Genomic DNA, 20,711 nt, shown 5'->3' with positions numbered 1-20,711 from the left:
ACTCAGAAGACGCTGGCTGCTGCGATGACTGGCTCCCTCCCCTTCCAGCCACCCAGCCAATGGCAGGCCAGGTTCGGTGAGGGAGCCAGTCATCGCAGCCGTCTTCTGAGTGGCAATTTTGCCGCCCATACACTAACGGGGCGCATTTTAGAATTCTGGCACCCAAAACCCTTTTATAATATAGGAGAGATACCTATGTGGGTCTCCCCGTTAGAGACTTTTATAATGCCAACTTTGGTAACGGATAATAAGAAAGCTACTTATGAAACTTTGTTAACCAAAAACAATGAACTGGAATCCTTTGAAACATTACAATCAATGAATATTAATCTCACAAATTGGGAAAAGTTACAACTACAATCAAGATTTGTCAAAGATAAAGTAAGGAACTTTGCCAAAACAAAATCAGAATTAGATAAAATATGGCTATCATCCTCAGATAAAATGATTCAAAAGTTATATAATTTTTATTGAGGGATGAGATGTAAGATGAAATAATAAAACCATGTATGGTAACTTGGATGAAAGATCTAGGATGTAATATAAATTTAGATGACTTGTCAAAAATGTGGAAATCTGTTAAATTACTAAGAGCTACATCATATAAGGAAAATATATTTAAAATGTTCTACAGGTGGCACTGGACGCCTGATAAAGTATCTAAATGTTATAAGAATGTTTCAGGAAATTGTTGGAGATGTAAAAATAACATTGGAACATGTTATCATATAAAGTGGAGATGTGAGAAGATTTGTAAATTTTGGAAAAGGATAAAACAATTAATAATAGAGATTACCGATATAGAATTACAGTTATTACCAGAAGTCTATTTGCTTAATATATTACCAGATGGGATTAAACGTGATGATCTATGTATTATACTATATATCCTTACTATGTCTAGAATCCTCGTTGCGAAGTGTTGGAAAACTTATAAAATACCAAATAGAAAAGAGTTAATTATGAAAATCTTGGGGGGAAAAGGAAATTGACAAAGTAAATATGATCCTGTCAGGGAAAGACGAAAAGGTGTTTCAAAACAGATGGCAAAAAATTAACAAATGGATTGAAAAAAGTGTTTAATGTAAACTCCAAAAAAGTGATTTTTATAAACCATGTATTTTTTATTTTTTATTTGTAATGGAAAAATGATAAATAAACTATAGGCTGAGTCTTGCCCTTGCTAGGGGGTAACTCTGTAATAAAATCCATTGAAATCACATCCCAGGGGCGACTGGGGGTCTCCAGCGGCCGGAGCATCCCAGGCAGCTTGCCTGGGTGTCTCTTACTCATCAAACATGTTTGACACGATCCCACATACTGCGAAATGTCAGACCTCATGCGAGGCCACCAGAACTGGTGTTGCAGCAAATGGAGGGTTTTTAAATAACCATAATGTCCGGCCAATTTGGATTTGTGACCAAAATGCAAAATTCCCCCGTGGAGGGCTTTCAGTACAAACAGTCTGCCTCCCCGATACCAACAACCATCAAGTCCCTGCTGGATAGATACATTGGTTGCGTCTTCCTCCTCATCCGCCTTAGAAAACACCACTTTGAATTTGGCGAGCTATGGTTCTTCCCCCCCCCCACCAGACCCTGCCTTTGCCTGACTGCGGGTTAGCACCGTCCCTCCTAGTTGAGAGGGCATGAACGTGGAGTCCACTACCTCCTCCCGCTGACTGTCATGCTGGGGAAGGCATGACAAGGCATCTGCCAGAGAGTTCGCTTTCCAGAGGAAGTGATGGAGGGTGAAGCGGAACCTGGAAAAAACTCCGCCCACCTGTTGCTTGGCATTGAAGTTTCAGGGTGTGCGCAAGGCTTCTAAGTTTTTATGATCAGTCCAGATTTCAAATGGGACCCATGCCCCCTCCAACCAATGGTGCCAGGTGGTCAAAGCCAACCGAATGGCCATCACTTCCTTGTCTCATACCACCAATTCCATTCAGTGGAGTTGTATTTCTTTGACACGTAAGCAAGGGGGTGTAACCATCCATCCAGACCCTGCTGCAATATCGCCCCCCATAGCAATGTCTGAAGCATCCACGTGCACAATAATTATTTTATTTTCATCTGGATGACACAGAATGGGTTTAGATGTGAATAACGCTTGGCACTCGGCAGTCCACTCCAAGTGGGCACTGGGCTTAGTGCTGTTTTGCCCCTTTTCCTTGGTTTTTAGTAAATCCGTAAGGGGCAAGCTCAGTTGGGCGGAATTGGAGATGAAAGCCCAATAGAAATTGGAAAATCCTAAAAAGGATTGGAGGCGTTGGGTTTGTGGGGCTTCCCACCCCAGAACTACCACTACTTTGTGTGGGTCCATCTCTAAGCCTCTGAGAGATCTGTGGTAGCCCAGGAAGTCAACCTCAGTCTGGTGGAATTCGCACTTAGACAGCTTAGCAAACAGTTTGTGCTCACACAAAGTCTGTAGGACTTCCCGCACCAATTTCACGTGAGATTCCTTATCTCTAGAATACAAGAGCCCCCTTAAACAAGTGCTTGTGCAACACATCATTGATTAAGTTCATGAACACCCCCGAGGCTCCTTGCAACCCAAAAGGCATCACCACATACTCGAACTGACCCAGTGGGGTGTTGAAAGCCGTTTTAGGCTCATCCCCCTCCCGAATGCGCACTCGAAAGTACGTGTCCCTTAAATCCAGCTTTGTGAAGATTTTTCCCTTCACAGCCTCTGCCAAAAGGTCTTTAATCAAAGGCAAAGGGTAAGCATTTGTAGTAGACACAGCATTCAAGCCCCGATAATCCGTGCACAGTCTCAAACCCCCATCCTTCTTCTTCTGGAAGAGGACAGGAGCTGCAAATGGGAAGGAGGTGGGGCAGATGAATCCACGGGCTAAGTTTTTGTCAGTGAACTTCTGCAGCTCTCCCTTCTTGGTTGGGCTCATAGAATACAGTTTTCCTTTCAGCAGTTTATCCCCTGGTAAAATCTCAGCAGCACAGTCACTATTACGGTGGGGAGGTAGCTCACCTGCTTCTTCCTCCTCAAATACCCTGGCTAAGTCTCTATATTCCACGGGGATGGAGCTCAGTTCCTCTTTAGCCGAGCAAGCATGGACCAGAAGGGCTTGGGGTGTGTCTCCCCACTCCATACATGGGTGTTGCACTTGGGAGCCACAAAGTTGACTATCCCCTCACTCCACTGGATGTAAGGGTCATGAGCCCCGAGCGAAGGGCTTCCTAACACCATGGAAAACTGGGCCATAGGGTTGATGACAAAGGCTTGTTGCTCCCAGTGGCTGCCTGTCTGATACTTGCAGGGCTTCCTCATGGTAGAGCCATCTATTTGGGTGAAGATCAATGGCTCAGGCAGCCTTTGCACCAGGACCCCCAACCCTGTGACTATAGATGGACTTATTAAGTCTCTGGCACACCCCAACTCTATGAGGGCTCTTATGCGTACCTGGGTCCCCATTTCTGGACTGACACCAGTCTGTCCTCTGCCAGCGTCTCTTCTGGATCAGGTGAGTGCAGGGGTAGGGCCACTACTCCTGGACATCTAATCATTAAAAACTTTGTTAAAGTTTATCCTGAAGCTTAAGAAAGATTTTCAGTAGGGACTGAGGCAAGTTTCTGATGTTTGAATGCAGCCATTGTGAAGAAGCAGGCTAGTACCTTGTGTTAATTTGGTCCCTTTAAACAAGAGGCCTTTATTTTTCTATAGGTTCTCACACCAGTGGGTACACAACTTTTAGTAGGAAGACACAGACTCCAAAATGTTACTGACATGAATTTAAACAGTCTGTTGGAAGGCATTACTGCACAACATACTACAAAAGCAAATTGTACACTGCAAACTGAATTGGATGCATGATACAGGAATGCAAATGAAAAGGCAAAGATAAACCACTAGATATATTAAAAAATCATTAATTGCCACCCTACCTCCCTTGCATCCTAGTTTTAGCTCAGTTTCCTAGCAAGCAAGCTGATGCAGTTTCATAGCTACCTAGCCAAGGATCCAGGAACGTGGAAGAGGCAGGACACTCACAGGCTTGTGAGCTTCTCACCCCTCCTGAGAATTAGGAGGAGGGGAGGGCATGGTGAAGATAGGCTTTTGGAGACCTCAAGACATCCTCAGAGCATGAGGACCTTAAACAGAAAGGCTACTTCTGACCTGGAAAGAAAAGCTGCTCAAAAAGTAAAGCTGTTACCATACCTGCCTTCCTCCTGGACTTTTCTACCTTTCCCTTGAACAGGGGTGGCACCAAGGTGGCACATCACTCTTAAGAGGTGGAAAGAGAGGCGGGACTTAATTTCCCTCTCATTCATTTTTTACTTTGGTACCCAGGGGACTGCAAAATCCCATACCCATAAAACCTTCCCAGTATCACAAAACATCATGTTGGTCCAAGCTCTTCTTATCAGTCATGAGACCGGCCTTCTTGTTGCAAGTGTTTGTCAGTTGTATGTTTGTCTGTCTTCAGGCCTGGTCAGCAATCAGCAGTACATTCTGGGGCTTTCCAGTGATGAGTTCCAGGAAAAGTACTCTTGAATAACATGTTGGGAGGGGGTCTTTCCCCCTTATGTGTGAAACCCAGTCCTGTGCAATCTGGTTCTCATGGCATTTCAGCAGCTTCTTATCTCTACCTTAGTTGACAAAGTTAATATGCCAGTCGACACACCAGTTTCTGGGTTCCTTGAGTGGAATCTGCAGATTTTCTCAAAGCCTTTGGAGCACTCCCACAAAATAAGATAAAGAGTACGGCAATCCATAGGTCTCTTCACCCAATAATATAATGTGGGGTCAAACATCATTGAGGTCCTTTTGTGGGAGGTCCTGTTGAGTTCCTGTTGTAAAAAAAAAATTAGACAAGCTTTAGACAAGTTTTGGGCAAGTTTCCCCCCTTTTAGCAAACGTTTTCTCTCATTATTAAGACGTGCTTTTCCTGTTTTTATAGCTACTTGCAGTTAGATATTCCTCATGGAATGCACAACAATCATTCTGTGCTATATTGTTGCAATATCACAAAAGTCACAGTGTCTAATGGCAAACTACACAGAGTCAGGGTTTTAAATCCATAGTATTCAAAGATGGGGGGACTGTAACTAGGCCACTTCAGGGCCAAAAAAAGAGTATCAGATTAACACCTTGTCCACATAGTTGTGAGCAGGGTTCTACAGTAGCCTGTCATGGCTGAAATCAATGTCATTTCTCAAAATTACTATCCCCAATACAGCTTATGACTGCTGAAAGTAAAGCTGAAAGTTTTTGATAATTTAAATATCAGTTATATATAACAAAACCTGCTAATATTCAGCCGTCTCAATCAGCAATGGGAAAAATGTATGCAAGTAGTATAAGTAAATACAAACACTACACTGTATAGTGTCTGAACATTTGCACTTGTTTTCTCGATCCCTTCACAATTTTGTTCTTTACCTTGCTCTATTAAATTATATTGGTGAAGTATTTACTTGCGTTTTGGTCATCAGAGAAGATAGTAGCTTAGTTCAGACATCATATGAAACCATGCTTTATTTCACCTGTGGTTAGTTTTGTGAAAGGGGGGAAGGTGGCATGGTGTAGCCTGATTTTGTTGAATCTTGGGAGCTAATTTTGTTGAATTTTGGAAGCTAAGCAGGATGGGAGACCACCAGGGAAGATTGTGCAAAGGAAGGCAGTGAAACTAGAATACAGACACAGACAATAGCTCAAAACTTTGTTCAGTTAATCCATGGCTTCAGGTAATGTCTGAACTGAGCCACTGCTTGGCAGGCCTGTAGACAGGATTTTTTTAGTCAGGAAGACATTTAAATTTCTTAGGGGGCACCCTACTCCCATCCCGAGCTGCTCTGCAGTTTCCACCACCTGGGCTTCTGCCAAGCCGCCTCCCCCTCGCAGCGGCCCCTTGCACCACCATAGCTGGCCCCTCGCGCCAGACAGCACAGCACAGCCTGCCAGCAACAAGTACTTTCTGGGGGAAATAGACTTTCTGGGGGAAATAGAGAGGTGCTGTCTGGCTCTGTGTGGCCACCCTAGCCGGTCCTTCATGCCAGACATCTGCGCAGGAATACCTGGCTCCTTCCCCACACCCTCCACCGCTCGGGAGCCCTGGGCTGGATGGGAAGTTGTGGGGCCTTGCCAGTAAGTGGGGGGGGCTAGCCCCGAGATGCCCTACTGTAGCTATAGGCCTGCTACTTGGTTTGCTGGTCTTCCTCCGTCCCTCCCTCTCTCTTTTCTATACTGTCCTCCCTGCAAAGCAGGCTCAGAGCAGTGTACAACAGATTTAAAACAAGAGGATGTATTAAAGCAATCTACTAATATAAAGATCATATAATATAGTAAAAATGTACATGGTGCCACAGTACAGAAATTTCTGACCCCCATTAGCAGGGGGGAGGAAGAGTGAGAGGCAAACAAAGAGTGATCGGAGAAGAACGTGTGTTGTCTGAAACGGTTGCTAGTAGAGAAACATACACAGACTGTTCCAGACTGTCAAAGTTGAACTAAAAAGGGCATCATCCTGTTACACTCTTGGCTTGGAGCAAGCTAATGCTCGTTTTGTGAGGAGTCAGGAGCAGTGTTGATAACTGAAGTCTGGATTCAAATGTTTTCAATGAGGCTTAAAATGTCTGTTTTTGCTTCTGTACGTGCTCCCTGTCTGTCCAGATCCACCACATGCTCCTCTGACTGTTGTTTATAACTTTACATATTGCATTTTCATTTATCTAGGCTTTTGTTTATGAGGTCATTTTAGCTAGTGCCCAGATAAAAGTGGGTGTGCTTAAAGGGTGTGAGATTCCTTTAAAAAACAATTTGAATGCTGTTAGTATAGTTTCTGTTGACATCATGGATTAAGGGCAATGGACAGCCTTTTGTAAATAATGAAAATTAAGTATATAATCTTGAGAATGTGTTTGTGGTTTCTGCAGACTAGGGAAGGGATATTTTTCTTTTCCCTTAGCAGATGTGTCCCAAATATCTCCTAATCCCAACATTGTTTTTTTTAACGATTTCCCCCATAAAATAAATGAGAAGAAAGGAGAATTAATCTCACATTATCTGAGAGTGCTTATTATTTTGTTTTTTGAGTGTACATGGTGGAGGAGGCAGTAGAAGCGGAAAAACAAGGGACTTTGCCTCTCTGTTAGCTCTTAAGCCTCTACTCATGTAGAACTCACCTCCTGGTTTTTTAACTAAATGAAAGGCCTGCAGCAGGCAGGGCCCTCTGAAAATTCAGAGAGAGCAGCTTTATCTGCCCCCTGACTTCAGCTTTCCATCTCCTCTCCCCTCCCTCCTGGAGAGCAATTGTAATTCTGAGTTATCTCCAGCCCTCACCTGGAGAATGGCAACAACAGTTCCCTTGGAGGAAATGGCTAGTTTGGAGGGTGAAGTCTATGGCATTGTACCTGTCTGAGGTCCCACCCCTCCTCAAACCCCACCCTCTTCAGGCTCCACACCTCCAGGAATTTCCCATCCTGGAGGTAGCAACTATATCTCCTTCCCAGCCAAGCATCAACCTGGTGTTATCTGCCCCTCACTCTTCAGCTTTCCATCTCCCCCCCCCCACCTGCAGCCTCTACCATGCTCTGAAGCCCTGACTGCGACATCACATTGGCTGTCATAGGTAGGCCATCTCAACAGGATATAAGGACTGAAAACTCATGAATTTTGTCAAAGAGAGTTTGTCCACAAGGAATACCCACAACAGGACATCGACTTTGTTCGCTCTGGCAAACCTCTTTACGCAACTAATTATCCTGGGACATTAACCCCTAAATGCAACTGATCCTCAGATTTGTTTATAGTTGCAAGTTGTAAATGTGATTCTGAAGAAATCTGGCCATCTATCTCAGCAACTCCTGACCTTTAGGAGATGTAGTTGGACTCAGGGTGGCTTATATAGGACTTCTTCTGTTGCTCACCTCTTAGGGGCACCTGACTTTTTAACAAGCCTGTAGACCTTGGTTTCTGATGTGGAAGCCTTTCAGTGCAGATGTGGCCTTTATTCCAAACAGGGGAAACAGGTAATAGACTTGTCTATTTGCCAGGAGACACTCTTCAACTTGGTGAAATTTGTAGTACTCACTGAAGAGGTTATTAAAAACTTTTGTTTAAGAATGTGCCATTTATTTAATGATTCCAGGGCCAGTGTTTCTGCACATAAACATGGAAGTAAGTGGTGGGATTGTCTGTGTCATTGTTTCAAAATACCTACATGTGTTCATGCTAGAATCCTGTTTGTCAAATGGGTTTCTACAAGCAATGCAAATGAGGATTTTTATCATTTGGTGTGGCTCAAGTGGTTAAGACGCTGAACTGCAATTCATTTTGACAAGCAGAAATGTAGTGGCTTGAATTATTGTTGATTACAGGATTAAGTGGCAGGATCGGCGCTGATTGGGTGCTTTGATTGTAATGTAGGTGGAAACCCTTAATGATTCTAATGATGTTCTAATAACACTTTTTGGCATCTTAAATGTATTTTTTGCTCTTAGCTTCGTCATGCCATTTAAGTTGTTTTGCCATCAACTGTGTTAGCTTCTTTCATGTGCTTGAAACATTTCACAAAACATTAGTCCTTATTCAGGAGAGCTTAAGAGGGGGACTTTCAGAAAGTATGCAAGATTGCCTTTTAGGGTTGAATTTAATATAACTAAACCGCCAGTTTCAAATGATAAAGTCTGTTTTAATGGAATTCACCCTTTCTCTGTGGTTTGCTTTGGAATTCTCAAAGGTACACAATTTACCCCATACCTTACAGTAAGTTTTCTATCTTTTTCTTTTATAGGAGAGACCTGCGAAGTGAATTCTCGCTCTGGACGCTGCACTCCAGGGGTGTGCAAGAATGGAGGCACATGTGTTAATCTTCTTATAGGAGGGTTCATGTGCGAGTGCCCCCCAGGAGAATATGAGAAGCCTTATTGTGAGATGACCACAAGAAGTTTTCCTCCCCAGTCCTTCATCACCTTCAAGGGGTTAAGGCAGCGCTTCCATTTCACTGTTTCTCTCAAGTACGCTTATTTCCTTTCTAAGGTTACATGGTTACCACTTGGTGTTAGTTACCAGTTACTCTTTGCATGATGAATAAAACCATATTGCAGTTTAAATCAGGAGCAGAGCTTGACTTTTCATGCTAAGGTGTTTGCATTGTGTTTCAAAAGTGTCATGGAGCATTCTGTTATTTTTATAGTGCATCTCCTCTTGCCTTTGGCTCAAGTGGTTAAGACGCTGAACTGCAGGCTGTGGAAGGTCGGTAGTTCAGCAGTTCGAGACCCGAGTGTGCCGCATGACGGAGTGAGCTCCCGTCTCTAGTTCCAGCTCCTGCCAACCTAGCAGTTCGAAAGCAAGAAATTGCAAGTAGATAAATAGGTACCACTTCGGTGGGAAGGTAACAGCGTTCCGTGCGCCTGGGTGTTTAGTCATGCTGGCCACATGACCACGGAAATGTCTTCGGACAGCGCTGGCTCTTCGGCTTTGAAACGGAGATGAGCACCGCAACCCTAGAATCGGATTCGACTGGCTTTCGAGCAACGGAACCTTTACCTTTACCTTTATGCAAGTGGGGAGCGTTTCTTTCGGGATAACTAAAATTGCATTAGGTATAGGATTTGCTACAACATGCATGTCATGGCAGCCTTCCTACAACCTCTGAATGTCTTGCATGTTCAGCCTCACATGTGAGAGAGCACAGAGCCAGAGGCTTGCCTAGTAAAGTCCATCTATACAGCTGCAACTGTATTTTTAAAATAACTCCTGTGCCCACCAACCATGTCCCTGCTAGCAAATGTTTCTAGTTCATCAGCCATATGCCAGAGCCGGAAAAGCAGATGCTATAAAACAGCTCAGGCAAAAGTAGAGAGAGCAGAGAGTCATCTGCTTATTCATTGCATACCATTTTTTTAAAAGTCTCCTGTGAAGCTTCTGTCATATTTTTAGATTCACTGTGAGCTACACTCCGCCTACTCTCAAGCTGATGATCACACCAGTGTGGCTTCTGTCTGTCTCTGTCTCTCTCTTGTGCCAACCAATCTGCATATCTTTTTTTTAAAAAAAGCCTTCAGATTTCTAGTTTCATAGAGCACCAGTTGGGAAAGTCTTTATCTACAGCAACTGGTCTGTAGAGTCAGGATGTTATGAAGTATGTGATAGCCATCCTACATCTACATTCTCAGACGTATATTCCGATGACATTAAGAGGCCTGGGCCCTGTCTGCATGAGCCCTTATAGAGCCACTATAATTTTTCTGCTTCTTTTTGGAAGGACCTGTCATGCATACATGTATAGATGGCACCTCCTTTTTTTCTTTTCATGCACACAAACTGAGAGGTGTGGCAGAACTATAAGTCAAAGTCACTCAGCAGGGTAGAGGATTCCTCCGTGCTTCTGACCTATGGGTTGTTCCTTGCTATGGTACACCTCCTGGTGCGTAGCTTGTGTTTCCTGTTCCCTGGCCTTGGGTTTCTACCTGTGGCCTTGGCATCAGTGAGCTTACTTGAGTTCCCTCATCTTCCTGTCACATGGTTTCCTGTCGTGCTTGCAGCTCAGTGGGTCCCAAAGCTGCTGCCTGGAGGCTAAAGACAGGTTGTGCTCTGGAAAGATTGAAGACCACTGCCATAGTGTGACAAAGGCTTGATTTGAGCACGCAACAAATGAGGTCATAAAGTGCTGGGGTGCTACAACAGAAACTCCTACTTATTCGTCCCTTATTGCAAGGCTGTCAGTCCAAGAGAACTCAGAAGCTTTGTCACTTACAGGGGTCTTTTTCCTAGTTATTAGACAGCATCCTGATGCTTAGGATACAATTAAGATGTTTATTTAAAACCACAGCAAAACTGTATATGAGGATATTCAGTTACACTATCAACACAGCTCATTTATCCTACCTATTCTAGCTTTCTCAATCCTTTTCACAGATCAATTTCCTTATAAATGGTTCTTACCAATCAGCTCAAAGACAGACATTTGCAGAAGTGGAATTTAGCCTCTCAGAGTTCCACCCTTGACCCTAATGGACTGTTTACCTTCGAAAGTGGACCCTTTATGTTCTTTTTGAAGATCCCTCTTTGAAGATTCTTCTTCTGTTTGGCCATTAGGCCAATCTAAGCTGACCTCATCTTTACTTATATCATTTGCTTACCACTTAAAACTTCCCAAAACATGTTTATTACTTAAATACTCTATTTTGCATACTGCACATAGTGTAAAGCATATCCAGACATACTGAATTCATATTAATTGTATAAAAGCCTTGATAATCCTGTAGGAGGAACTTCTTGACATTATAGCAGAGCACTTTAAAAATGGCGGGAGAAAGTTACGTCAAATCGCAGCCGACGTATGGTGACCCCCATGGGGCTTTCAAGGCAAGAGACTAACAAACATGGTTTGCCATTGCCTGCCTCTGTGGCAACCCTTGGTGGTCTCCCTTCCAAATACTAACCAGGGCTGACCCTTTTTAGCTTCTGAGATCTGAGATTATCAGGCTACCTGTGCCATCCAGGTCAGGGCACTGTACAGTTAGAACTAATTTAATGTAATGTTGTTTAAAAATACATTATTCCATACATATTCTACTTAAATAACTTATTTTATGGTTAGATTTGTTCCTCTGAATTGCTCCCCTTCCAGATTCACTGTAAATATTCCTTGCCCTAGAATGCCTGTAGGCTTATATTCCAGCACTTATTCAAACACCTCTGTGTGCTACAACTACAGGTGGAGGATCACATGTTGGCCTGGTATCCTGTGTTAAAATTTCCCAGCAAATAGCAAAACCCAGGCCCCGGTCACACGTAAGGGTTTGGGCCGGGAGAGGGACGGATCGGGGGTGCAGCAAACGGGTGCGATTACACCCCAGCATCTGGAAAGAGGCGCGCACCCGTCCCCGATCTGGCCCTTCAGGCCGAAAACCCGCTGCAAAAAAGAACCACCCCTAGAAGTGGACTTACCGGAAAGGCCGTGGCAAGCGCAGCCATGGGATTGCTGGTGCGTCTTTCTGCTGGCACATCCGAGGCTCCTGACCAAACTGCGCATGCTCACACATGCGCAGTTCAGCAGCCTCTCTCTCTGCTTCGTTGCTTTCTCCCCGGTCTCCCCTGCATCTGATTGTGCTGGGGAGAAAGTGCGCGGCGGCTCACGGGATCTGTGTGATCCCACTGCCGCGTGCCTATTTTGGTGCAGCTTTCAAAAGCCGCACTTTGCCCACGCATCCCCCCCCCCGTGTGGCAGGGACCCCAGTTTACTTTTGTGCTAGTTTCCTCTTTGTGTGGAGTGTTGATTTTTTTTTTTTTTTACACAAAGGATCATTCAGAGCTGAAATCCACCACCTGGAGTCTGAAATGGTGCTGTCTATTTCACCTCTTAGACTTTCTATCACCTCATTCTCCTGCACGTGTCAACTGAGGAAACCCAGAATACAGAACCCAGAAGGGGCCTGTGCTGGTAGAAGTAGATTTGATTCCCAATTGCTTGATGTAGCCAGGAACAGAGAGCAGTTTAGCTCTCATCTCAGTGGTGTGCCTGAGTGCGCTGCTTTATATTCTGTCAAATAAATAAATGATTGTCATTCATTCTTATGGACAGAAGTAAAGTGTTGTGTTTGGGACACTGCTGTAGTGAAACCAAAACCTGTCCTCCCCTACTGGGTGGTCCAGCACCCCTGGAAAAGCATCCCACAGAAGAATGTAATGTGTCTCAGTGCAAAGAACCACAGAGATGGGTATTATATAATAACACAAAGGAAAAAATGGTCCATTGGTTCAGCTGATAATTTATTAATTTTTATTTTAGCAAGATTTTTACTTAATTTTTTTGCCCTCATAGTGCCACTAATGCTGCTAAAAAATTAAAACATACAAATTACATTCTGCACACAAATAACATCATTAAAATAATTTAAATCCAGAATTTAAGAAGTGCAAACGCTAAAAACAACAGTTAAAACATTGGGGAGGAAGGAGGGATCACTGAGGGAATGCCAATTGAAACAAAAAAGTCTTCACTCAGTGGCAGAAGATAGCAACAGAAGGGGGCAAGTGGTTCTTCCTGTGAAGAGCGTTCCAGAGATTTGGAGCCACTTTTGAGAAGGCCCTTTCCAAGGTTGTCACCCATCTGATCTCACAAGGCAGAGGCACCTGAAGCAGGGCCTTCGAAGATGACCATAGTGGTCAGGTAAGTTCATAAGGGAGTAGGTGGTCCTTCAGGTTTGTTGGTCCCAAACCATATAGGCTTTAGGGTTTTATAAGTCAGCACCTTGAATTGTACCTAGAGACAAATTGGAAGCCAATATAGCTGAGCCAAGACTGTAGTCTTATGGTCCCTATGACCCTCTACTGTCAACATCCTGGCTGCAACATTCTGCACCAACTGAAGTTTCAAACACATTTAAGGACAGCCCCGTGTAGAGGGCATTGCAGTAATCTAATCTAGATGCAATTACCAGAGTAGCTGACACTTCTTCCACTAGTTTTTAGAGTGACTTGTGTGTAGATTCTCTGGGGCAGAGAAAATGTCAAATATGTTTTTTCTGAACTGTTTCAGGTTTGCAACCAGGGACAGAAACGCTTTGCTTCTCTACAATGGGCGTTTTAATGAGAAGCATGATTTTATTGCACTAGAGATCATTGAAGAGCAGATCCAGCTGACGTTCTCTGCAGGTAAGCTGTTTCTGGTCTGTTTAGCCTTAACAGTAAATTTGTGATAGGCTCACTGTATTTTAAAAACTCATCTGTGACTAGTTAACACACTTACGCCATTTGAATAGATTTTGTACAGTCTAAAATCCATTTATTCAGATCTCTACCCTTATTATTGTTCGTGTTAATTATTTCTATTACTTCATGGCAGTAAATCTACTGGGTTTTTTACAGCAATCCATTAGAAGAAGAAGAGTTGGTTTTTATACCCCACTTTTCTCTACCCCAAGGAGTCTCAGAGTGGCTTACTATCATCTTCCCTTCCCCTCCCCACAACAGGCACCTTGTGAGGTAGGCTGGGGCTGAGAGAGTTCAGAGAGAACTGTGACTGGCCCAAGGTCACCCAACAGGCTTCATATGGAGGAGTGAGGAATCAAAGCTGGTTCTCCAGATTAGAGTCCACAGCTCTTAACCATTACACCATGCTGAATGCCTCCGAGGAATGTTTTTCTCTGCAAGGAAGGAATTTACACTTTTGAATCTGCTTGGAAATCTGCTTAGAAATCAATCATTTTTGTCTTTTTAATTGAGAGGGGGCTTCTGTATTTACCAGCTTTTTCATTATTGAGACTTCCTTCATATGATATCAAACTCTAATTATCACTCTGTTCAGCACAAGTGCTTTAATTCCAATATTAACTATTAATTTCTTACACCAAATTTCTGTCCATTCGCCAGTGTGGTGTAGTTCTCATATCAGTACAGGTACAAATCCCCACTCTGTCATGAAGGAGAGTGGCTTAGGGCCAGTAATGGTCTTTTAGTCTGACCATCCTCACAGGGTTGTTGTGAGGCTCATTTGCGAGAGGACGATGAACACTACTCTGAGCTTCTTGTAGGAGGAACAGTATAAATATTAAACAAATAAATATTATAATTTTATCCAAACACACATACATAATCAGTTGTCAAAGATCTGCTACACTGAAGTGTCCATTATTACAGTACTGAGGTTCAAATGTTCATTTTTACAAAGAATTGAATGCTGTCAGCTTTCTGTAGATGTCAAAGGGGGTCATTTATGTACTTAGAATGGAGCACACGGCCAGATATTTTTCAGGGACAGATCTTGTCTTATATTAACCAAGAACAATAAGTATCAGACCATAAACTCAGTCCTAGAAAACAGAAAATGCAAAAAATGAAGAAGAAAAGAGTAGGTCTGTTAATTTGAGACGTCAGTTGAATTAACATAGTAAATAAATGATCAGAAGAACAGAATTCCCAAACTGCCAGTAACACTAAATATCAGAGCAGTACTTGGCACACAAAGTACAAAGACCTGATAATCAATAAGTATCATGCTTCAGACCTTCAACAAACACTTTTATTCTTTAAATGTTTAGAGATGGAAGACATCATGGCAGACAGGGAGGGAATGAAGAGACTTGAGATAGGTTTGGATATTAAATGGGCCACAACTTCATTAAACACGATAGGATCTGCAATGGGCAGTAACTAACAATGCAACTAAAATATAGTGCAGGTAAAATTAGTGGGATGCTGAGGAATCCGCACAAGCATCCCTGAACAACTGGGTGAGTTCACCCCTGGCTTCAAGCCTCTAAACAGCCTTTTGGGCTGCTCAGATCTTTCCTTTTTAAGTGTGTGCATGAGGAGAACCTGCCAGATTAGCTACAATATTTTTGTGTCATGGATCATGGCAGTTCAGGGGGAGGGGGTGTCCCTGTCGAAGTCTCTGTAGCCACACTAGTCCCGAGATCCTTACTTGATGGCTGAAGCAAAGCCAACTGAAACCAAATCCATTGAAGACGGAGGTCCTGTGGCTAGGTTGAGGTGATGCAGGGGTGAGATGCCAACTTCCCCCTCTTGATGGAGTACCTCTTAACACCGGCACCAACCGTTAAGAGTTTAGGGGTGATCTTGGATGCCTCTCTGTCAATGGAGGCATAGGTCACCAATGTAACTAGACTGGCGTTTTCCCATCTGTGCCAGGCTACACAGTTTGCTCCCTACCTGTTGCACCAAGACCTAGCCACGTTGATCTATGCATCAGTCACCTCCAGTTTAGACTACTGTAACTTGCTCTATGCAGTACTACTCTTGAGGCTGACCTGGAAACTCCAGCTGGTCCAGACTGTAGCAGCACGGGGACACCAATGAGAGCACATACTCAACCTGTGCTTTGCCAGCTGCACTGGCTCCCAGTTGAATTCTGGATCAGTTTCAAGGTTATGGTATTGGCTTCAAAGCCCTAAACAGTCTGGGACCAACATATCTGAGGGACTGCCTCTCCTGGTATGTCCCCCAAAGGGCATTCTGTTCAGCTGGCAACAACTTACTGATGATCCCCGACCTGAAGGTCATCCAGCTATCCTGGTGGGACACTCTGTCCAATGAGACCCAGGCCCTGTGAGACTTGAAACAATTTTGCAGGGCCTGTAAGATGAAGCTGCTCCACCAGGTACATGGTCAGGGATGAGTGATGGCTTCCCACCTTGGACCATCTCCTGAACTGCCCTTTACTGTGCCATCTAGTGAATAATGAATACTAAGACTGTTGGGATTGCTGATTTTAATCTAAGTTATATTCAGTTGTTACATTGATTTTAAATGTTGTGGCCTGCCCTGAGCCCTACTGCATAGGAAAGGGCGGGCTAGAAATCCCATTTAATAAGAAATAACAATTAAAACCTCCCCTTCACCTTGAAATAGATGCCTCAGGATGGTCACCATGCTTAATGCTTTTACTTAAACTGTTTTCCCTGTACTTCAATCACCAGTGTGTCAAATGGATTTTACCAGTGCTATTCACCCAAGTAGACAGCCCTAGCAAGTCCCACACACACACAGCCTTCAGAGTGAAGTTAGTGAAAGGGGGGGGGGGACTCTGAATCCAATCAAATTAATAAATCTCTCCTTATATTTAATTCTGTTTTGGTCATGGACTCTCCTGAACATTCCACACGCTCCCAGTTCACTCCCTGATCTGTCACTCAGAAGCTGTCCCTATCCACTGGCTGCATTGTCTGAGTCTCGCCTCCAACATTCTAAACAGTTTGCTGTTCCTTTCCCCCGATAGCCAGTCGGAACACAGAGGTCATTTGCATATGTGGCCTTTGGCCTTTGCCTCTAACATTCTAAACAGTTTGTTGCTGCGAGTTATTGAATGTGTCCTGAGGTAAAATACATATCCCAATTTTCCCTTAAATGGTCACTGGAGTTGCAAAATACATATCCCAATCTTCCCTTAAATGGTCACTGGATTTGCCAGTCTCCCTGTGGGGCCTGGAGATCTCCCAGAAATCACTGTGTTCCGCTGTCACAGCACATCATTTCCCCTACAGAAAATTTCCCAGCTATTACAATGGCTGCTTTGGGCAGTGGGCTCTATGGCATTATACCCTGCTGAAGTCCCTCCGAACCCCAAACCCTGCCCTCCCCAGGCTCTACCCCTCAAACCTTCAGGTATTTCCCAACCCAGAGTTGGCAACCCTGTAACTGGCTATGGAACCACTTTCCAGACCCTTGGAACCCAGGAGACATGGCATAGGAGAAGGTGCTTTTCTACCTTAGCTTCCACTTCATAACCTCAAATCAACATAAATCAGGGGTGGAGGGAACCATACATGTTACCATGAGGTTGTCCTCCCATACTACCCACTTGGGGCAGCAAAATTACTTGAGGCAGTCCTGCCTTATAGCTAAAGCAGAAGGAAGTAAACATGGCTTGCCTCCCTCTATTTTCCCCTTCCCTCTGCCGCCCCACCAGCCACAGCCGGGCCACTCACCTGGAACTTCCTTCTAGAGCTCATCGTATTTCTTCCCACAATGGGCCTTACTCCTAGGAAACAAATAAAATAGAAAGTCCTACTTGGCCCCAGAGGACAACCAGCTTTCAGTCCACGGTACCAGACTGGGGTGTGAGGAGGTGCTGCATCTGGGGGAAATAGAAGAAGAAGAAGAGATTGGATTTATACCTCGTCCTTCACCACCCAAAGGAGTCTCAGAGCAGTTTACAAACTCCTTCCCCTTCCTCTCCCCACAACAGACACCCTGTGAGGTAGGTGGGGACGAGAGAGCTCTGACAGAAACTGCTCTTTTTCAAAAACAGCTGTGCCAGAACTATGGCTTGCCCAAGGTCATCCAGCAGGTGCAAGTGGAGGAGTGGGGAATCAAACCCGGTTCTCCCAGATTAGAGTCCGCGCACTTAACCACTACACCAAATAATGGAATTGAGGCCACAGCATCATTCTTAGTCACCTCCAGGCTCATTCCCATGGGCCCATTCAAAAGAGGCATATACAAGGACTCTTTCCTTTGTGGGCCATTTTGCAAAACCCACCCCCAGCCCCTTGCGGGAGATGGGTGGGAGCAACATTCTGTTGCTTTCTTAATACTTCACTTCCAAAGCTAGCATAATTAATTTATCTTTGTAGTCACATGATCTTTCAGTTTCTGTAGCTTCCAGTGCAGTAGTTGTCCAGGGTTTGTTAGTATATAAGTTGTAAAGCTTTTTAGGAAGTGTCTGATTCGAGAGGGAAAGTAATAGTGAAGTAAACCATTTATTTTTCCTGTTTTTGTAGTTTGGCCCTAAGGAAAGTGAGTAAAGGCTGCATTTCCCCCTTTAGTCAATAAATATTTGGCTGATTCAGTTTATTGCTTTTCAGATAGAGCAATGGTTTCCTGGTTGTATTTCAGGATACTCCAGGATTGTTTGGAAGCTTCTTAGGGATTCATCAGAGAAGTAAAGGCCGACAAGCTTCCCTGAGGCAATCCTGCCATGAGTAATCTTTGCTTGCAGTGCACAGCCTTGTGGGATACTAGGGTTTCCTGAGGCATGTTCTTTATGTGCAGTGGTGGTGAGGTCCAGCAGTCCTGGCTAATAATGCCCCACAAGAGCAGGACGTGCAGTTGAGAGATACAATATAATATATAAACTAATCCATAAAGACTACTGCAAAAGCAGCAGATACCTAAAGAATGTTATAATCACATTCCAGAACGACAAGCTCAGCTGTATAGAACGTTAATGGCAAATGATTGCCAAAAGATAGGAAACAGCTGTGTAAGAGCCCAAATTAATCCCTTCCCCACCTGACTTTTCATGTGTTGTTTTCCCCCCAATTTGAGTTTCAGTTTCAAAACAGGAATTTTGAGGAAGTCCAGCATGTATAGAAATTGTCACATACATTCTCTCAGTTACATAATGGTGTACAAATTGTGTTAACAGCACATTGCCAAAACCTGCCTGCTCTGTTATGTATTTGATGTGGCCCTTCCTACTGAAAAAGACAATTTTTTTCTTTCAGCTGGATCTGCAACAAAATAGTTGTTTTAAGACAAATTAGATGTTTTTGGCCATGACACAGTTTTAATAATTGAAGTCAACTGTTATTTAGTTTAACAGGTGTGTGGGTGGAGGATGAGTTGTTGGAGTAAATGTATTGGAGCAAATATGTTTCCATTTATTAGAAAGCTGCTTGATCCTGGCCACTGACTTTAGTGGAACTAGAGACTTACAGTACTATCCTCTGCTGATAGGGTTGCCAAGTCCATCTTCCACCCCCAACGAGGGACTTTGGGGGCGTTCCTGGAGGGGGTGGTGCATCCCCAATGTGATGACGTCACGTTGGGGATGTCTGCGGCCCCACCCCACCCGCCCGTGCGCCGGATCTCCAGAAACGGCCGTTCCCTGCACTTAAAGTAGTCAGCAGCCGGCGTTTCCCCTTTAAGAGCAGCTGTGTTTCCCTTTTAAGAATGAAGCTGGCATTTCCCTGCAGCTTGCGGAGTTCGCGCTTGGGATGAAACACGGGTTGCACACACTTTAAAGGAAGAGAAATGGGTGGCTGTGGGTGTTGGGGGTGGGGCTTCCCCCGCCGGCCATCTGGCCGCCGGCGGGTAGAACTCCCCCCCAGAACGGGGACCCCTGGCAAACCGGGGGGGTTGGCAACCCTATCTGCTGAGTTACTCCTGTCTAAACTGATTCCAGTCGTAGCTTGGTTATGCTGTTGGGCCCAGGCCTCCTGTTGGATAAACTCGTGACAGCAGTGGCCAGGGTTGCCTTTCACCAGCTTTGGCTGGTGAGCCAGCTGCACTGTTCTTGGGCAGGAAAGATCTTGCCACTGTAGTACATGCCCTGGTAACATCTGGATTAGGTCAGTAGTGGAAAGTGCTGTCAAACTACAACCAATTTATGGTGACCCTGTAGGGTTTTCAAGACAAGAGACATTCAGAGGTGGTTTCCCCTTGCATGCCTCTGTATAGCGACCCTGGGCTTCTTTGGTGGTCTCCCATCCAAATATTAACCAAGGCTGACCCTGCTTAGCTTCTGAGATCTGATGAGATCAGCCTAGTCTGGGCCATTCAGTTAAGGGGTTGGGTTAGATTACTGCAGTGCATTCTCCATGGGGCTGTCCTTGAAGACTATTCAGAAGTTACAGTTGGTACACAATACTGTGGCCAAAATGTTGACTGGAGTGGGTCATAGGGACCATATCACTCTAGTCTTGTTATATTTGCTGCTGCCGGCCTCTATTTATGGTGCTGGTATTAAGCCATATATGTCTTGGGATGAGTATAGCTGCACCACCGTCTTCTCCCATATAAACCTGCCTGTCCACTCCGGTCATCTTTGGAGGCCCGGCTTCAATTTCCTCCACCATCTGAGGCTAGATAGGTGGTAGCCTGAAAAAAGGCCTTCTCGGTTGCCGTTTCAAACCTTCAGAACTCTCTCCCCAGGGAGATTCATCCCTCTATCATCATCTTCCACCAGTGGGTAAAGACTTGATTGTTTTGTTTGACGTGCTGGCAGTAACAGTTATTGGCCCTCCTCCCTTGTTACGTTGTTTGTGTGTTTATATATTTTTATTGAATTGTTGATTTTATATATACACAAGGGGCGGGGCCCACGATACTCACGGGGGGGAGGCAGAGGAAGCAGCAGGAGGAGGTAAGTACCCCCCCATCCCGCTGGTTCCCCTGTCTTCTCCACCCCCCCTTGCCTTTCCTCCCCCTTTCCTCCCCCCCGGCTCCTCGCCGTTCCCCCCCAGCCCCAAAGTGTGCGCCGAGCGGCATGCCGCTTGGCCCTC

The 20,711-nt window shown here is 44.5% G+C and overlaps 1 protein-coding gene across 1 annotated transcript in view; it reads left to right on the top strand.

Annotated features, from left to right (window-relative positions):
* Nucleotides 1-20,711, top strand: part of CELSR1 (cadherin EGF LAG seven-pass G-type receptor 1) — a 154,458-nt gene that overhangs the window by 29,346 nt on the left and 104,401 nt on the right. The window contains exons 4-5 of the mRNA XM_015415356.1: nucleotides 8,753-8,975; nucleotides 13,505-13,620. Of these exons, the coding sequence (XP_015270842.1) occupies nucleotides 8,753-8,975; nucleotides 13,505-13,620 (339 nt within the window). The remainder of the gene's footprint in view (nucleotides 1-8,752; nucleotides 8,976-13,504; nucleotides 13,621-20,711) is intronic.

The sequence above is a fragment of the Gekko japonicus genome, unplaced genomic scaffold (genome assembly GCF_001447785.1).
Source record: "Gekko japonicus isolate JY-2015 unplaced genomic scaffold, Gekko_japonicus_V1.1 scaffold775, whole genome shotgun sequence".
Taxonomy (NCBI): Eukaryota; Metazoa; Chordata; class Lepidosauria; order Squamata; family Gekkonidae; genus Gekko; species Gekko japonicus.
This window is presented reverse-complemented; position numbering and strand designations above follow the sequence as displayed.